At 57.9% G+C, this 19,640-nt stretch overlaps 1 protein-coding gene across 1 annotated transcript in view; it reads left to right on the plus strand.

Moving 5' to 3' along the window:
• The window catches only part of BRF1 (BRF1 general transcription factor IIIB subunit), a 53,711-nt gene that overhangs the window by 7,642 nt on the left and 26,429 nt on the right, over nucleotides 1-19,640 (plus strand). The window contains exon 3 of the mRNA XM_088024414.1: nucleotides 10,062-10,235. Within this exon, the coding sequence (XP_087880540.1) occupies nucleotides 10,062-10,235 (174 nt within the window). The remainder of the gene's footprint in view (nucleotides 1-10,061; nucleotides 10,236-19,640) is intronic.

Below are 19,640 nucleotides of genomic sequence, written 5' to 3' on the forward strand. Positions count from 1 at the left end.
CTAACAGCGCTCACGGTCATCCGAGCTCTCAGCCAGGCACGGCCTGTCTGCTGGAGGAGGGTCTGGCCCCCACGGTGCTGGCCACTGACTGGTCAGGGGGGTGGGGGCTGGAGGCTGGGGTGCCCGCGGCAGTTTCTTAAAATAAGACAAGAAGGCAGTTTGCCACACTGATGGGCTCTTCCTTTCACCAGCGGTTTCTCTGCAGCAGGCGATGCTGTTCGACAGCATTTTACCCACAGGAGAACTTCTTCCGAAATGGGAGTCGGTCCTCTCAAACCCTGCTGCTGCGTGATCGAGGCAGTTTTTGTGAGAGTCTGGTCCTTCGCTGTCACGTCAGCAGTGCGCACAGCGTCTCCAGCAGGAGCAGTTTCCATCTCAAGAACGCACGTTCTTTGCTCACCCAGAAGAGGCCTCTCCGCCTCCTTTCGGGTTTTATCGCGAGATTGTAGCGGCTCAGTCCCATCTTCTGGCCCCACTTCTGATCCTGGGTCTCTCCTGTTTCCAGCGCACGTGGGCGGTGACGTCCCCCACTCAAGACTCGAACCGCTCAACGTCATCCACGGGGGCTGGAATCCACTTCCTCCAAAGCCCTGTGGATAGGCGGAGCTCTTCCCAGGAGTGCGAATGTTCTTAATGGCATCTAGAACGGTGAATCCCTTTCAGGACGTTTCCTTTTACTTCGCCCAGATCCATCAGAGGAGTCACTCTGTATGGTAGTTACAGCCTTCCGATATGCATTTCTTGATAATAAGACTTAAAAATCAAACTGACCCTCGACCCCTGGGCTGTAGGATGGCTGGTGAGGTAGCAGGCATGAACCCTGCGTTGATCTCATTGCATGGCTCCGTCGGAGCTCCTGGGCGCCCCGGTGCAGCGCCCCCGAGCAGTAAGGTTTGGAAGGAAACCTTTTTTTCTGAGCAGCAGGTCTCAACGTTGGGCTGAAAATATTCAGGAAACCATGTTGTCAACAGATGTGCTGTCATCGAGGCTTTGTTGTTCCGTTTATGGAGCACAGGCAGAGCAGATTTCGTAGGATTTTAAGGGCCCCGGGTTTTCAGGACGGTAAATGAGCAGTGGCTTCCCCTTAGAGTCTCCAGCTGCCTCGCCGCTAACGGGAAGCTCAGCCTGGCGTCTGAAGCTTTGCAGACGCACCGAGCTCGCCTCTCGAGCTGTGGACGACGCCCTAGACGGCCCCTTCTTCGGGTAGAAGGCCGGTGCGTCCGCGCTGCAGGTCGGCCGCTGAGCGCAGCCACCTTCCCCGGCAAGCCTCGCGCCATCTTCGGGAGAACGCGCTCAGCTTCTCCATCGCTCAGCTTCTCCATCGGCGTGGCTGCTTCACCTCGCACGCGTACCTTAGGGAGCCGGCTTCTTTCCTCAAGGCTCCTGAGCCCACCTCCGCCGGCTCCGGACTTTCTTCTGCCGGCTCCTGCCCTCTCAGCCTCCGCGGGGCTGAAGAGTCGGGGCCTGGCTCTGGACCAGGCTTGGGCTGCAGGGAACGCGGTGGTGGCCGGTTTGACCTTCCATCCCGACCACTCCGACTTTCTCCGGATCAGCGCGAAGGCTGTTCCGCTGTCTCATCGTTCGTGTGCTCACTGGAGTGGTACTTTTCATTTCCTTCAAGAACTTGGCCTTTGCATTCACAGCTTGGCTCCCTGGCTGGTGCAAGAGGCCAGCCTTTCGGCCTCCCCGCCTTCCACGCGCCTTCCTCACTCCGCTGACTCATTTCTAGCTTTGATTTAAGGTGAGAGCCAGGCGGCTCTTCCTTTCACTCGAGCACTTAGAGACCACCATGGGGTTATTAACTGGCCTAATTCCAATATTGTTGTGTCTCAGGGACCAGGGACGCTCGAGGAGGGGGTGGGGGGAGGAGGGAACGCGGGGGGGGGGCAGTCAGGACACACAGGACATTGATTAAGTTCACGGTCTTCTGTGGGCGTGGTTCGCGGCGGCCGGAAGCAATTACAACAGGAACATCAGAGATCACTGGTCGCAGATCGCTGTAATGGATAAAACAATAAGAAAAATTTGAAATATTGAGAATTAACAAAATGTGACACAGAGACACATAGTGAGCAAACGTGGTTGGAAAAATGGCGCCCAAAGACGTGCTGGAGGCAGGGGAGGCTGGGAGCCTTCCGCCTGTGAGAAGCGTAGCGTCTGCACAGAGCAAACAAGGTGCGCCGGTTCCCACCTGCTGGGAAGGCGGCCAGGCGAACTGTCGCACTCAGGGACCCTCCGCCACTGTGGGTGTCACACTCAGGGACCCTCCGTCCACGGCCCTGGGCTTGTGGTTAGCACATCAGACTGTGCATTTCCATTGTGCTTCTTCCTTTGACCCGTGGTTTACGAATAGTGTGGTTTGTTCTCATTCCAGATCATACTGTTTGCAGGACCTCCGTCGTTTGAAATGGTGGAGGCTTGCCTTATGGCCCAGCACGTGGTCACGTCTGGGCCACTGGGCCCTTGAAAGGAGCATTTTTCTGCACACGGTCTGTACCTGTCACTCAGGTCAGGTTTCCTTGTGATGCTCGCTCAGTTTGGTTGTGCCTGTCCTGTCCCTGGAGGGCATGTGAAAACCCCCATGATGACTGTGCGTCCTCCCCGTAGTTTGGTCAGACTTTTGTTTGACCAGTGTGAAGCCCATGTTCTTGGTGCGTGCACACGCGGACTTGTTCCTGGCAGGCAGCCGACCCTCTGTTGGAGGAGTGCTCTGCCCTTGGCCCCCTCGGTGCTGGCCCAGCCCCACCAACTTCCTTCCAACTGCTGTGGCCACACTGTGCGCTTTTTCTGTGGCTGACCTGAAGATCTTCTGCATGTGAAGAACCATTTCCCGGTAGAGAACTCGTATTTCTAAAAACCGGCATGCTGTGTTTACTAGAGTTGTGCGTGCATCAGGCCCAGATAAGTTGTAAAGAGCAGCATTCATGCTGCACACATGTGGCAGTAAAACTGCAGACTAATCATAAGGACAGAAGCAATCCGTCCTATTAGAAATAGTGATCTCTTGGTTCAGTAAAAGAGAACTCGCCGCATCCTCAGAGTGGGGTGTCAGCGAGGGCTGAGGCCGACGTATTTGGGGAAGTGCTAGGCGGCCCTAGGAGCCTGCAGTCCTGAGAGGACCCTTGCCTGTTGTCCTCTGCAGACCTTCCTGCGGGGCTCCTGCCCGGGGACGGCGGCCCCTCCTGCTACTGTCAGCATCCGGTCTTTGCCCAAGTCGGGGCTGTGGGGCAGAAGGGGGCCGGCGGGTCCAGTCCCTCGTTCTGTTGCTTTTGATGAGAGCTGTCTGCATGGCACTTGCGGCCCAGCGCAGTCGTCACTCGGCAGTGAGCCCGCACTGTGTTGACCTCCTGTCCTTGGAGATCTTTCTCTTCTCTTTGTGCTGTGGCAAGTTTATGCCGATTTTATCTCCTTGCCATTTTCTGTAGCTCTTGGGGCAGATTCCGACAGGTCTTGCGCATGTTGTCTGAGGTGTAATTGGCGCATCTCTGATGTGTGGTGCCCCCTCCTGCCCCACGTGGAAGTGGTGTGCTGACTGCCGTGGAGATGCATGTCTGTGGGCGTCTCTGCCGGGCAGAATCCCGCCCGCTGCCCCACCTGCCGGGTTTGGGTGCAGTCTGGGAACCGAGCTTCTGCTGTTGTGGGTGTGTTACGTGTTGCTTGGCCGTTGGAAACGGGAAAGCTGCGAAGTGAGCAGACTGACAGCATCTATGGCCCTGGTCGGGACTGACGCTCACGCGGGGTTTGCCATCTCCTGGCCTCCCTCCTGAATGGTGCTGGTGCCCACACCTTTCCTGGGTCCGTCTCTGGTTCTGTCGGGAGTGCACTCCAGCTGTGGTTCACAGGCAGGTCGGCGAGGCGGACCGTGCGGGCCCCTTGTCCGCGCTCTGGGTGCGTGTGGAGGGGCCCCACGGGCACCCCACAGAAAGCAGGAGCCAGCGATCCAGGGCCGCCAGCAGGGAAGGTGACTGCTGGGCTGAGTGTTGATCTCTCTTATCATCTTTCCTGACTGGGTCCTTTTGGGGTTTTCCCTCTGTCTTTGGAGTTGGGATGCGCCACTGAGCTGAAGCTTTCTGCATGACTCGATGAGCCCTTTTATTGGGGAGACATTTCTGTACTATTCTTTCTGTATGTCTGTTTCTCTTGGTAAAATATATGTAGAGTAAGGTGCATAAAACGCACTGACCTTAAGTGAACTGCTTGGTAAACGTACATGAATGACGTGTGCCTCACAGATCAGGGAGCACGTGCTTCTTGAGCCCAGGAAGCTGCTCAGCACTGGGATCCGTGCTGTGTGGGGACTTGATCATGTGGATGCACCACTTTGGGGACATTCGGGGCTTCCCTTCCGTCCACGCCCGTGCACGACGTCCTTCGGTGGTGGCTGCCGGTGGGCATGTGCCTGAGAGCGGCACCCGGGGCGGCGGGTGTGTGTGCTCATCTGAGTGTGGTTGTGCCGCTCGCCCGCCCTCCCGTGGCCGCCTGAGTGCTGGGGCCGCGGTGGTCCTGGGCGTCCGTCGGTCTCGCACCCATGGCGATTTCGCTTGCTTTGCGGCTGAGTGACGGCGTGGGCCGCCTGTGTGTGCTTTGGCCGTCGGGAGAGCCTGTCCTTGGGAGGCGCCTGCCCGTCGTGTCTTTGCACAAGTGTTTTGAGAAGGTGAGCTGCCATTTTGTTACTGCTGGGGTTTGATGTTTTCACACATCCTGGGTTCGAGTCCTTGCTTGAATGCACGTACCGTGAATCCTTTTCCCAGTTGATGGCTTGGCTTTTCACTCTCTTGTCTCTTGACAAATAGAAGTTTCTTAATTTTAATGAAGTCCCAATAGGTTGTTTTTTATGGTTAGGGAGTTTTGTGACTTAAGAAATTCTTGTCTATCCCAAGATCTGAAGACACCCTCCTGGGTGTTTTCACCCAGAAGCTTTGTTGTTTTCTAGTGCGCATTTAGGTTTGGGATCTACCTCAAATCAATTTTGTGCAGATGGTGTGAGGTAGTGGTTGAGGTTTACATTTCTCACTGTGGACTTCCTGGTGCCCCATCCATCAGCAAGACCGTCCTTTCCTCGGGACGCTGAACTGGTCCATTAGTCCCAAGTGACTGAATGTGGAAGAGTCAAGTCCAGCTCTGCTGTGACACCAAGAGTCCGTGGTGTCTCTGGAACCACGCCCCATGGGTCTGTGTGTGCCGAGGCCGGTGTGTTGTTGCGGAAATCCTGCGTGAAGCTCTCAGCTCTGTCCCCCTTCACCATGGTCTCGACTTCTCTGGCTCCCTTGTGTGGCAGAGAGTTGGAATCATCTCGTTGGTTTCCACAGGAAAACTTGCCCGGAGTTTGGTTGGGATTGATTCCGTGGACTCTGTGGATCAGTAGGTGGAGAGCTGCTGCACTGACTCAGAAGTGTGGTCTTTGTGGTGGCTGCCTCGTTGGCAGCCCTGTGATCTGTGACCCATCCCCCCTCCCGCCCCCATCTTTGCGCCTCACTCCTGTCCAGGGCTCTGCGGGGTCTCCTGCCGTGGGGCTGCTGTGCGTGCGGCAGGGGTGACTGTGCGTGTCCTCGGCCGGCTGCTGACCTTGACGTGACAGTGGCCACCGGCGTGTTGTCAGCAAGCATGGTGTGTCTGTTGAATGATTATGTGCGTTTTCTCTTTATCTTGTTACTGCGGTGAATTGCCCTGATTTTATGAATGTTATGCTCCCCTCGCACTTCTGGGAGAAGCCCCGCGGGGCCACGGGCGCTCTGTGTGCTGTCTGCACCGACTCCGGTGTCCTCCTGGACCTGTGGGAGGACGTGAAGCCGTCTGGGCCTTGCCTGGGCCTTCAGTTTTCTTTCTCACATTTAAAGATGAAAGATGCAGTTTCTTTGATGGGTCGCTTTTTCATAGGGTTTTAGTGGACCAGTTAGATTTTCTCTTCCTTCTTGTCAGTTTTGATGAGACGTCCTTTTCGGATTGACGGGAGTAATTCCGACACAGACTGTTGTCAGGGTCGCTCATAACCCTCTTCCCGTGCTCCTGGGTCTCCCGATTTGGGGAGACGGCCTTTCTTCATTCCTGACCTTGGTAAGCTGTGCTTTCTCCGTTTCCTTACTTGGCCTTGCTAGGGATTTATCGGTGTAGCAGCTGCATTAATCTTCGCAGAGCGTCGGCTCGTGGGTCTTCTGTGCTGTTTGTCTCCTTCTTGATTGGAGTCTTCTGTCCGTTACGCCCTCCCTTCAACATCTTCAGTTCCCTGTTCTTTTTCAGCTTCTTAACATGGAAGATATGGTCACTTTTTCAAGCCTTCTGTTTTTGATGTTCGCAGTTACCTTTGCTACAAGCTTCACCTCTGCTGGAGCCCACAAGGTCGGAGATAGCGATTCCTCCTTTTTGTTCTGTGGGCTTTTTCAAGTTTTGTTTTGAACTATCTCTGGTCTCCTGGCAGAGTTGCAGAGACAGCTCCCTGAGCATGCCCTCCATCAGCTTCCCTAGGGCACGCATCGCCCACAGCCTGGCCACAGGGTTGCTGTGAGCCGCCTCGCCGTCCTGGGCCTCTTCCCGTCTGCGACCATCTCTCCCAGCCTGGACACACTCGAACAGTCCTGGCACTTCGGAGTCTGCTGTGGATTTGGGGTGATCCCTTGTCTTTGCCCCACGTAGGGTGTACCTGGGCTCCCGGGCCTGGCATGCTGCCACGCTCCTACCTTTCCCATACTGTGCTCCTTAGAGACCAGTCCCCGAGGCCGGCCCACACAGACGGAGGAGGTGTGCCTGCGCCAGGGGGCGAAGCTGTGGGCAGATGGGCCGCGCTTCTCCTCCAAGTGTGGCGTGGCCCCCGCGCTGCCCTGCTGTCCGCCTCCCTTCTGCAGCGCAGTGCTCACGCCCGTGGCCCGCCCCCAGGTGTGTGTGTAGAGCCCTTGCTCCGCAGGACTGCTGCCCCATGGCGTCCGTTGTCCTTATGCCATGTCCTTGTTCTTTCTGATAACCTCCTGCAGGAGTCTGCGCCCCGTCTGGAGGGAGAGGTCTCTCGAGCCAGCTGCGAGCCTCCCCCGTGGACCCCGCCGGCAGCCGCTCTTCCTCCACCCCCGAGCCCACTGTCAAGGTCTTTATCTGTGTCTGCTCAGCCGTTCGGTTCATTTTGAGTTTTGTTTTGTTTTATTTTGTTTTTAAGTAGGCTCCACGCCCAGCCTGGGGCTTGAACTCACGACCCTGAGATCAAGAGTCAGACACTCGACTGACTGAGCCACAAGGAGCCCCTAATTTTGAGTTTTAAAAAAAGTTCAGTGATCATATTTTTAATTGTCAAGGGCTGTATCTTTTTAATTATAGCCCTTTGATACATTTCTTTTTTTTTTTAAGATTTTATTTGTTTATTTGACAGAGCGGTTGAGAGAGAGCACACCAGTAGGGTGAAGGGCAGAGGGACAAGCAGACTCCCCGCCGAGCAGGGAGCCCGATGCAGGGCTCCTTCCCAGGACCCTGGGTTCATGACCTGAGCCGAAGGCAGACGCTTCACTGACTGAGCCACCCAGGCGCCCCAGATTTTATTTATTTGAGAGAGAGGAGAGAGCAGGGGGAGGAGCAGAGGGAGAGGGAGAGAAGCAGACTCCCCCCTGAGCAGGGAGCCCGATGTGGGGCTCCATCCTGGGACTCCGGGATCATGACCTGAGCCGAAGGAAGATGCTTAACTGACTGAGCCACCCAGGCGCCCCTCCCTTGATACATTTCTGTGGATTGGTATCTTTTCTGATATTCTGGAGGATGTCATGGGCTTTGAAAGCTTTTTTCCGTTACCAGTCTGCTTGTGGAGCCTGGTGTTGCTGTTCCCTTTCATTGCCCTTTCCCACGGAGGTTGCTGATTCTCGGTGTCTGTTGTCATGTCTGCAAAGGGCCTTCTGTCGCGGGGTGCCCCTGGAGCTGGTCACAGGAGTCGCTGTGACACGTGGCCCTGCTGGGGCACCCCAGTGTCCGCTGCACTGGCCTGACCTTGGGGCCCAGCTGGTGTCACCAAGGTCCTCCTGGTCTGGGGGTTTGTGGGGGGGGTGTCCTGTGGACGGAGAGCCTGAGACTCAAGCAGTTCTGACCGAGACCCTTCTTTCTGCATGTTCCTGGGGCACTTGCCTGGCCCCGGCCCTGCGCTGGGTTCATTTTCTTGCTCTCCTGGCCGTTGCCACTGGCTTGAATGGAAAGATGGGCCTAATTTTCACAAAATGCCAAAATGTGGAAGGCAACCATGTGCTAGTGTGTTTACTTTTAGCATTCATTTTTTGGGAGGAAGCCTAATGAGAATAAGCTATGGTTAGTTGATCAGGAATGGTTTTACAAGAATTTATACTTATTAACGTTGTACAATTGTACGTGCATGTCTGCATCATGGGATTTATTCAGTTTGCCTATTGTGCTTGCTAACCTCGCATGGAGTAAAAAATTACTTGGGGGTGGCTGGGGGGGTGACTGCTAATGGGCACAGGGTTTCTTTTGGGGTCATGAAATATTCTGAATTGTGATGAATATGCTAAAACTATTTTTTTAAAGATTTTATTTATTTGAGAGAGAGCATGGACACATGTGCACACAAGTGGGGGAGTGGCAGAGGCAGAGGGAGAAGCAGGCTCCCCACGGAGCAGGGAGCCCGATGCGGGGCTCCATCCCAGGACCCCGGGATCATGACCTGAGCCGAAGGCAGACACTTCGCCAACTGAGCCACCCAGGCGCCCCTAAAATGATTAAATTGTATACCTTAAGTGGGTAGATTTTACAGTATGTGAATTATATACAATATATTATAAGATAACTGCAATCAGTCCGAGCCCCCAAGCCACCGGGGAGCCCCCCACTTTGTTCCAAGAACTCCCAGATGGGCATCAGCTAACAGGTAGGGGGCTCACAGGCCCTCCACCGCAGGCGTGCTGGGCTGAGTGTGTGTGCCCTTGGGGAGCCAGTGATAGGCCCCTTTCTGTCCAGTCAGTCAGGGCTGTGGTTCTGTGTCGGTTCAGCCCGGCTGGAGGGCTCCAGGCAGGGCAGGGGTGCTCCACTGGGAGGGGTGCTGACCATCTGGCCCCCCAGCTGCCAGAGCACATGCCGGCTGCTGGTCCCTCGGGGCACTGGCTCCCGGGGTCCCCGCCTGTGGCTGGCGGTCATTGTTTGCCACGTCTGTGGGGCGGGCAGGCCAGGCCGTGGGACCTGAGGAAGCCACACAGCCCTCGCCTTCCCCAGACTACTGTCCTTGTCAGAGGGCAGGGGAATCTGCACGTAGCTCTTTGTGGGCAACTTGCACGAGTCCCTGCCTTCTTTCCCTGGCCCAGCTTAGGGTGGCCTTCACCAAGAGAGAGTGGATCTGGGGAGCCAGGGCTGCTGGGTGCAGTGGGGAGTCTGTGTGCTGGGGTCCACGGTGGTCGCTGGGAGTGGGCTGTGGGCGGGTGCTACAATCTAGCTCTTGCTCTGTCCCGATGTGGGCTTTGGGCTTCCTGGTTCTGTGCTGTGTGGCCCGTGGCCCGCGGCAGCCCTTCCTGTCCACACACACAGCGGGTGCGTCTCCTCTCCTGCTGCCGCCCACAGCTTGTGGGAGGGGCTTACCCAGGGGCAGGAGTGCACATTATGTCGCGGAGTCCGCAGACATCCCAGCAGCCCCTTCCGTCCCCGAATCTGCCAGGTGCCGCCCCTGCCCTTGCCCAGGCAGCGCATGGCAGGCTGGAGGCTGGCCTGGGGGCAGCTGGCCAGGACACATGGGTCCCTGCTGGGAAGGCTGGGTGGGCATGGCCAGGCTCCTGGCTGTTGGAGCAGGCCCAGGGCACGCAGCTGTGGGGCCCATGGCCGTCAGGCCATGTCATCAGCCCCTGTCGGGAGGTCGTGTCTGTGTGGAGCACGTGGTGATGTTCAGCGGTGAGGAGTAGCCCCAGCCTGGCCGACACACAACCCTGTGCAGGCACCGATGCCGTTTCGGTGCAGAGAGGAGTGCGAATCCCAGGCCCCCGTGTCCACACAGAAGGCTGGGGACACATGAGAAGTGAACCCGACAGCTTAGAAGGGGGAGGGCCAGTCTGTGTCCTTCCCGCTGGGAACCAGTGGTAACGTCTCATGTTGTGTCCTAGGGAGGCGTCAGATCCACCACCTGGGGAGCCAGCTGCAGCTGAACCAGCACTGCCTGGACACAGCCTTCAACTTCTTCAAGATGGCCGTGAGCAAGCACCTGACCCGCGGCCGCAAGATGGCCCACGTGATCGCGGCCTGCCTCTACCTGGTGTGCCGCACGGAGGGCACACCGCGTATCCTTTGCTGCGGGGGCCTCCGTGTGGGCCGTCCTCCCTCCGACCTGGGCTCAGTCAGTCCAGTAATCCGCTGTTTATGAGGCTTCCTGGACTCGAGTGGCTTTTCACCAGCTGGGAACTGGGAAGCTGGGCACCTTGGCGAGGACAGAGCGCACTCCGCCTGTGGCTGGCTGCTCTCCCGCTGTCCTCCTGCCCCCCGCCGTCGGCTGGGCCTTCTTGGAGAGGACGGGGGTCTGTTCCACTCTTGTGCTTGGACCACCTGCACCCCTGCACGGCGCCGGCAGAATTCTGGCTGGTGCTTCCCCTGGGAGAGCCTTCTGGGCTTCCTCGCCCTCCACCCTGGCTGTCCGCCATCCCTCTGGGCTCCGTTCGCCTCTGGTCCCGTGTCCTTGTTTCATGTAGCACGGCCTCCGGTGGTTTCCTGCAGGTGGTCTCTTTCCACCAGTGCTCTTGGGGACGGCCTGGTGGACTCCAGGATTTGGACAGCAGTGCCCACAGTCTTCCGCTCCCGGGCTCCTGTCGAGCAGCTGGGTGCCCCAACCCTGGGCTCTGCCTGGGGTGGGCGTGCTGTTCCCTGGAGGCCTTTGTTCTCTCCGAGCTGTGGACCCAGAGTCCCTGCCGCGGCCTCTCGAGCCGCTTACGGTTCCTCCCTTGGCCTCACTCTTGCTCACGGCACAGCCCGCCATCTGCTCGCGTGTTCTCCTGGCTCCCACTTCCCCTTCACTTCGGGGGACTCTGTCTCCTGCCACGTCTCTTCATTGCTGCTCCCGTGTCTCCAGCTGGAGGAGCTCTTTGTTTCTTGCTTGTTCAGAGGGCAGCACAGGCCGGGACTGTCCCTTCTGCCACCAGCCCCCAGCCCACCTTTACCTGCTTCCCTCTGCCCCTCCCTGTGTGTCTCCAAGGACAACCAAGGAGTTTAAAGAAAATGTTTTTATTTTATTTATTTATTTTTTAAATATTTTATTTATTTATCTGACATAGAGAGAGAGACAGAGTGAGCACAAGCAGGGGGAGTGGCAGGCAGAGGCAGAGGGAGAAGCAGACTCCCCACAGAGAAGGGGGAGCCCGATGTGGGACTCGATCCCGGGACTCCGGGACCATGACCTGAGGCGAAGGCAGTTGCTTAACCGACTGAGCCACCCAGGCGCCCAAGAAAATGTTTTTAAATAACTATTTTCTAGATGAGTTTTAGGTTCACAGTGAGATTGTGGGAGAGGCACAGCGATTTCCCGTGGGCCCCACCCCCCACGCACGTCCCCCTCCCCCCAGACGGTGCGTCGGTTACACCGATGAACCTGTGTAGGCACATCAGCCCCGGAGTCCGTGTTCACTGGGAGCTCACTCTTCTGATGGGCCCTGCTGGGTGTCTGTGTAGCCGACAGGCCCGTGGTTGAAAGACGGCCGCGGGACGGCTGGTTGGCATGTGTGAGAGGCAGCTGGTGTCACTGGGCACAGGAAGTTGCAGATTCAAAGCCACCAGACGCTGACGTGGAGCGGGCTGCCTGCACCGCGTGCTGGCCAGCCGGGGGCTTCTGGAGCCCTGGGGCTGCTGGCCCAGCAGGTCAGTCCTGCCCTGAGCACTGTGCACGGCTGTGTCCTGGGTCCAGGCCCGGGCCAGGTGTCTGTGTGGCAAGTAGCCTCCCCTCCCGGCTGCGTCCATCCTGGTGGGACCTTCCTGTGGGCAGAACTCTAAGTGAGGCTCACCTTCACGTCGTGTCCTTTACGGCTGATGTGTGCACCGCTTTGCCTGCCCCAGGTCGTGGAAATACTCTCATGGGGTCCCTTCCAGAAGCTTTCGGTTTTACGGGTCCCCTTGGAGTTTAGGATTTCTTTTTTTTTTTTTTTTTTAAACAGACCATTTACAGTTTTTTTTTTTTTAAGATTTTATTTATTTATTTGACAGAGACAGACACAGCGAGAGAGAGAACACAAGCAGGTGGAGTGGGAGAGGGAGAAGCAGGCTTCCCGCGGAGCAGGGAGCCCGATGCGGGGCTCGATCCCAGGACCCTGGGATCATGACCTGAGCCGAAGGCAGACGCTCAACGACTGGGCCACCCAGGCAGCCCAGAGTTTGGGATTTCTGAGGGGTCGGGTTTGCTTCTCTGCATGGGCCGTCCAGCACACGGTGCGCGAGGGTCTGCCACCGGCGTCTCAGAGCCCTCCTGTGGTCCGCTCGCCTGCCTGTGGGCCAATAGCAGACTGCCAGAGCTGCGGCTCAGCCATGATCTGAGGACCGGGATGGGGAGGCCTCCAGCCACAGCCGCCCTGCTGCCTCGGGCGTCTGCACTGCCCTTGGCCCTCTGTCCTTCTATGCAAGGTTTTGAATCAGGTTGTCTATTCCTATGAGAAGTCTTGTGTCATTTTTTGATTAGGGTTTATGGATCCACTTGTGGGGGATTGAAAAAGACATTGATGTGAACGATATTGATTCTTTCAATCAGTGACTATCCCTTGTTTCTTCTGGGGTTCCCTACTTGCGGCGACCTTGTGTTACTTTGGACAAGGGGCCTTTCCCATGCTTTGTTCGCTTTATTCCTGAACAAGTGTTTGCATGAACGTCGACGGCCTCTTGGTGATGCACACAAGGACCGTCCAGTTTCATACATTGATGTTATGCCCGAGAGTACAAAATTCAGTTATTAATCTTCCTGTTTGAATGTCGGGATCTCTCGTTTCCTTAGCGTGCCTGTGTGCGGCCAACTCTAGTTCATCCCTTCCGATCTGTGTGTCTGTCACCTGCGTGGCGTGCCTGCCACTGAGGGTGGCATCCTTGGCTGTTCCTGGGCCACGGATGGTGCTGTCCACGCCCACTGTGGAGGTCTGTGGGCTCTGGCAGACGCCCTTTATCAGGTGGAGGACATGTCCTCTCTCCTGCTGCCGAGGGCTCTTGTCAGGAAGGGCGTGAGTCTCCCACGTGTTTGTCAGTGTGACCATCATGTGGGGTCTGTCCCTTAAAAGGTGCTGAGCTGAATCGCACTGACTTTCAGAAGGTAAAGCAGCCTTGGCCGTGGCGTGTTACCCTCTGTAGACATTGTCGGGCGTCTCTGCCCGTGTCGCATGGGAAGTTGTGTGGTCGGTCTGTGTTGCTGTTCCTCTTGTTGTGTCCTTGTCGGGGGGATGTCGCACTCGGTGGCTTGGAGGCCGTCAGCACTGTTTCTTCTTTAGACGTCTGGGCGAGTCCACCACAGAGCCCTCTGGGCCTTCAGCATTTTTGTGGCAGTGTCGCAATTATGGATTCCATTTCGGCAACACGCACAGCAGCGTTCAGACCTGGTGCCTGTCTGTCAGTTGTGCTCCATTTTACCTTGCAAGGCACCGTTCCCATGATTTCAGACCCCACCTGTGTTGGTGTAAAGTCATCATACCTGCTCGGCACGCTGCCCCGCGGTACAGGCCCCCTCCCCGTCTCCCGCCGGTGCTCTGTGCTCCTCTTCCTTTGCTCCACCTTGCTGGGACGCTGCCAGCTGTATGAGTCTTTTTTTCTGGGTGAGGGTTTACGGAGATGTAACCCACATACCGCGCAGTTTACCCAGTAGAGCCCAGGACTCAGCGGGGCCCTTGCCCTGTCGCCTGGGAAGCAGCCCCGCCCCGGAGCCCCCGTGTCTCGGACCACGGTCTGCAGTCTGTCCGGCTCTGTGGGTCTGTTCTGGGAGGCTCAGGGGGTGCAGGCGCACGCGCAGGATGTCGTGGGCACTCCATGTTAAACCGTGTGCGGCACCACTAGGTGGTTGTGCCCATCCCCACCCACGGAGGGGGCGCCCCGGTGTCCTCCCGAGGAGCCAGACTTCTGCTTGGTCATTGACCTGTGGTGCACGCTTATTTTCTGTGTCATTGATTTCTTTCTGTTTTTCTTCTCCTTCTGTTTTCTTTGGGTTTGACTTACTATTTTTCTTGCTTCCTAAGACCGATGCTCAGGTTCTTGATTGTAGTCTTTCTGTTTTTCTAGTAACAGCACTTGAGACTCTGAATTTCCCTCTAGACAGAGCTTAGTGACATCACACAGCTTTGATGTGTCACCTTCTTATCATCACTCTGCTCCAAAATATTTTCTGATTGACATTGTTACTTTGTCTCGGGTCCCTGAGTCCCGTAGAAGTCTACTGAGTGTTTTGAGAACAGTTGGGGGTTTTCTTATCTTTGTATGATCAGTTTCCAGCGCAGCTGTGTGTGGGCCCGGGCATCCACCGAATGTGGTCCCGCATTTCCTGTGCCTTGATTCGCAGCTCAGCGCACGGTCCACTGGTAGTGGTATGTTTCGGGAGAATGCCTGTCCATGGTTGCTGGGCAGAGTGCTCTTGGAATACCAATCAGGTCACGGTCACCTCATCCCTGCTGACATCTGCCTGCCAGACGAGAAGGAGAGCGCTGAGCCTCTCGCTTCTTTCCCCCGACCCCGCTGGCTCCCGTTGTGCTGGGGCGGCCTTGTTGGGAGGACGCAGACCGGACACGGTCTCTCCCCTGGGGGGGATGACTCTGAGCCTCACGGAACCTCCCCTGATGACCCAGCACCTCTCCCTGCGATTCTCCTGCATCCGACGCGGTCCAGGGACACCTGCTCTCTCTCTTCGTGTGTGCGCGGTCCGTCTCTTCCATCTGGAGATCCGGTCCCTCCTGACATAGTTCACACTGTCTCCTGTGAGCAACGTATAACTGTGTGTGTCTCTAATTTTTTAATCCAGTCTTAAAATATTAAACGTCTTACTGGTATATTTGTGTTTAATTCCACCACTGTTTTTCTGTTCGTTCCATTTGTCTTTGGTTCTCTCCTTCTCACCACCTGTCAGAGAAGTCGGGTATTTTGTCCTGTTTTCCTTTAAACAGCTTGTCTGTTCTGCACATACTTGTCACCGTTTTGCCCACCGCCCTAGTGGTTCCATCCTGTGCCGTGACTTCGCAGAGTCTGCCTCAGCTGCAGTGCCCACGCCCCCCAGGTCACACGGACCACGTGGACCCCACGGCGCTGCCTCACCGTTGCCGCCGCTGCCTGATCCTGTAGGCTCATTCACACTTCCCCGTCGTCACCTTTCCCATCCTGATTTTGTGCGTTGGTCCGGACCATTCTCCTCCGTGTTTGGTCTGCCTGCTGGAAAGATTTCCTCCGCTCTGATTTGTGTGGAACATCTTCACTTGGCAGATGTTTGGGGTGGCTGGTGGTCGTTTCTGCGGCACCCGCCGGCCACCCTGCTCCCCAGCTCCCTGTCCTGTCGAGGGTCCAAGGGACTCTGCATCTTCTCTCAGCTCCCCTTGCTGCTGCTGGGAGGGGGTACCTTTGTCCTGTTGTTTGTAGAACTGCTAGGATTGGTGGCTTTGTGTATTTTGTCTGTTCTGGGCGAGTCGGGGGCAGCGTGCTGTCCGGTCCAGTGTGTGCCCCCCTTTCCCTTCTGGGCTCCAGGCCCACGCACAGCATCCCGTCCCACCTCGGGTTTGGGGGTTCCCGTTCTATTTGTTTTCCTTCCCTCTCTGTTTCAGTCTGAGTGTTCTCCAGTGACCTGAGTTCCCTCGACCTTTCCTTGGCTCTGTCTAACCGTGTATTAAACCTACCTATTAAATAACTTCCTAATTTCAGTTATCACTTTTTATTAGATTCTAAGTCTTTGGTAAAATTCCCCCATCTCTTAAGTTACGTGAAAGTCTTTAATAGCCCACAGGAGGGTCATTGGTGGTTCTATTTTTACTGGTATTTATTTGGTCTTGCCTGCTCTCATGCTTGGTAAGTTTTTATTGAATTGATGGATATTGTGTTTGAAAAACTGTGGGGCCTGTGTGTAATTGTTCCCCGGAGGGGGTTTCACACCCTGTGGTGGGCAGGCGGTGAGCGGGAAGCTAGGCTGGCCCCCTCACCGTGAGCCTTGGCTGTGCGCTCGCCTCAGGCCCTTTCCTCCCCTGTTCCCGCTCTTCCCACCCTTCCACACTCGCTGCTGCTGGGTACGGTCTGCAGGGAGCCTGTACGCACGCCGTTTGGCCCACTTCTGGCAGGTGCTGCCTGCTCTTGACGGTCCGGCCCCTTGAGCCTGGCTGTCTGGGAAACACCCGCACCCTCAGCGTCACCTTCCCCCCAGCAGGACTCTGTGTGCCCCAGGCCTCTGTGCTTGGCCCTCTTTCTTTTGAGGGTCTTCCCCACAGGCGTGGCTCCTAGTTGCTCTCCTGCGTTGTGTCTGGCTTTTTGGATTGCTCTCCTGTGCGTCGTGCTGGAGGGCGACGTTGCACGCTCTCATGGTGGTGAGCCACAGCCCCTCCTAGCCTGGCATTCACCCCTGCTGGCTCTTTCTGCTTCTGCGGCCAGGCCCTGGGTGGGGTTTGCCTCCAGCTGCGGGTGAGCCTTCCCTGACTGAAGGTCAGGCCTTGCTCCCTCCTTGCCTGGACTCCCTGTGGCTCTCCTCATGGCTCTCCCTGTGGCCACCAGGCTGCAGCTTCCGGCTCCAGCCTCCCTTCCCCTCCCCTCTTCTCAGCCACAGCAGCTCCTAGCATCAGGAGTGCTGACCTTCCCAGAGCCCCCCAGTCAGAGATGCTGGCCTGCCTCCAGCCAGTAGGGAGTGGACACCTGCAGCACAGTGGTCAGTGGGATGCCTGAGTGAGGGCTGCACCAGGGCTCGTGCTGCTTAGCGCCTCGCTGAGCCTGAGCCCCACGCGCAGGTGTGCTGAGCTGGCAGCCGCCAGCACAGGATGGACCATCTCTGTGCGCCGGGGCTGCAGGCCTGAGCTCTGCCCTCCCCCAGCAGTCAGGGAGGCAGGGCCACTGGTGGGCTGGTGCACGCAGCTGACCTGGGATCTGGCCCGAGGCCCTTCCTACACTGCTTCCTGGCCCGGGCCCTGGCACAGAGCTGGGAGGGCGGGCTCCAGGCACCTCTGGACTGTGGGCATGGCATGCAGAGTGATGATGGTGGCCTGTGTCGATTATCTGGAGAGTGACTACACAAGGGAGACCCCACCACAGGATGCCCCTGCCGGGGCCTCTGTCTGGGAGCAGGTGTACTGTGCCGGGGATGTGGACTGTTCCGGGAGCAGGATAAGTGTACACGGGAAGTGGGCGCCAGAGTGTGTGTGTGTGCACGCGCTCTGAGTGTGCACGGGGAGCGCGAGCCAGTGTGTGTGCGCGCGGGGAGCGTGAGCCGGTGTGTGTGTGCTGAGTGTGTGCACGAGGAGCGCGAGCCGGTGTGTGTGTGTGTGCTGAGTGTGCACGGGGAGCGCGAGCCGGTGTGTGTATGTGCTGAGTGTGTGCACGGGGAGCGCGAGCCGGTGTGTGTGTGCGCTGAGTGTGCACGGGGAGCGTGAGCCGGGGGTGTGCGTGCGCTGAGTGTGCACGGGGAGCGCGAGCCGGTGTGTGTGTGCGCGCGCGCGGAGCGCGAGCCGGTGTGTGTGCTGAGTGTGTGCACGGGGAGCGCAAGCCGGTGTGTGTGTGTGCTGTGTGCACGGGGAGCGCGAGCCAGTGTGTGTGTGTGTGTGTGCTGAGTGTGTGCACGGGGAGCGTGAGCCAGGTGTGTGTGTGTGAGTGTGTGCACAGGAAGCATGAGCCGGTGTGTGTGCTTAGTGTGCACGGGGAGTGTGAACTGGTGTGTGTGTGTGCTGAGTGTGCACGGGGAGCAGGCGCTGGGGTGTGTGTGTGTGTGCTGAGTGCACGGGGAGCGTGAGCCGGGGGTGTGTGTGCGCGCGGGGAGCGTGAGCCAGTGTGTGTGCGTGTGTGTGTGCTGAGTGTGTACGCGGGGAGCGCGAGCCGGTGTGTGTGCTGTGTGCTGAGTGTGCACAGGGAGCGCTAGCCGGTGTGTGTGTGTGCACGCGGGGAGCGTGAGCCGGTGTGTCTGTACTGAGTGTGTGCACGGGGAGCGTGAGCCAGTGCGTGTGCATGTGTGTGCTGAGTGTGCACAGGGAGCGGGCGCCGGTGTGTGTGTGCGCTGAGTGTGAGCAGGGAGCGCGAGCCGGTGTGTGTGCGTGCGCTGAGTGTGCACGGGAGCGTGAGCCGGTGTGTGTGTGTGTGTGCTGAGTGTGTGCACGGGGAGCGTGAGCCGGTGTGTGTGTGCGCTGTGTGCACGGGGAGCGTGAGCTGGGGGTGTGTGCGCGCGCGGGGAGCGTGAGCCAGTGTGTGTGCGTGTGTGTGTGCTGAGTGTGTACGCGGGGAGCGTGAGCCGGTGTGTGTGCGCTGTGTGCACGGGGAGCGTGAGCTGGGGGTGTGTGTGCGTGCGGGGAGTGTGAGCCAGTGTGTGTGTGCTGAGTGTGAGCGGGGAGCGGGCGCCGGTGTGTGTGCTGAGTGTGCGTGGGGAGCGTGAGCTGGTGTGTGTGCTGAGTGTGCACGGGGAGCGGGCGCCGGTGTGTGTGTGTGTGTGTGTGTGTGCTGAGTGTGAGCAGGGAGCGTGAGCCGGTGTGTGTGTGCAGGGAGCGTGAGCCAGTGTGTGTGCTGAGTGTGCACGGGGGTGGGCGCCGGGGTGTGTGTGTGTGCTGAGTGTGTGGGGAGCGTGAGCTGGTGTGTGTGTGAGCGTGCTGAGTGCGCATGGGGAGTGTGAGCCAGTGTGTGTGTGTGCTGAGTGTGAGCGGGGAGCGTGAGCCGGTGTGTGTGTGTGTGTGTGTGCGCGCTGAGTGTGTACGCGGGCGCCGGCGCCCTGCAGGGTACTCATTCTTCTGCCAGGCGCAGCTGGCGCAGTGGCAGGGCCTTGAGGGTTCCTGGTGGCCTCTGTCCTTGCTGGGGCATGGCTGTGAGTACCTCTCTAAACAGAGACGTGCTGGGCCCATAAGTAAGTGCCACATGGTGTGGCTGCCTGGGCAAAGATGAGTCCGAGCTAGAGCTGCCTGCGGAAGGGGATGTGGGTCGGACAGTGCACAGTGGACGCTGCTGGGCAGGTCACCCTCTTGCGTCAGGTGCAGGGGTCCGCTCCTTGGTGCTGACTGTGCCTCCATTCCCGACCTCCCTGTCTCTCTCTGTCGGGGCTGGGAGTGACAGTACCGGCTCGTAGCGTAGCCACCCCACCGTCCCCACCGTCTGCTGGACGCACACGCACCGCTTGCCAGACCTTCTGTTGGACTGGACGTCAGAGCTGTTTGTCTGGTGCTCCCCTCGGGCACCCTGACGAAGGACGCGGCGCGAGGTTGTCCAGTAATCTCGTGTGCTTTTGCCTTTAAATCTGTCTACTTTTCTACTTACTGAAAACGGGCCTGAGTTTAAGTCAAGTCTGATGGTTCTTCGGAAACAGCACACAGACCAGCCAGATGGTGTCCTGAGGGCCCTGGCATGGCGGCTGGGAGCGCCGGCCCAGGCACACTTCCTCAAAGCCCGCTGGTGGTCTGCAGGAGCCCCCTGCGTTGTGGTCTGTTTGGACTCTCAGGAGTGTCTAGAATCTTCTGACGGTGTTTTGTGTGCCGCCATTCTCTGCATTTACGCATCTCTTCCAGGGCCGGCACTCCAAGCTGGTGCTC

Source organism: Eumetopias jubatus, unplaced genomic scaffold, assembly GCF_037043125.1.
Source record: "Eumetopias jubatus isolate StellerSeaLion01/CBP00866 unplaced genomic scaffold, mEumJub1_p1.0 scaffold_7, whole genome shotgun sequence".
In the NCBI taxonomy this organism is placed as follows: Eukaryota; Metazoa; Chordata; class Mammalia; order Carnivora; family Otariidae; genus Eumetopias; species Eumetopias jubatus.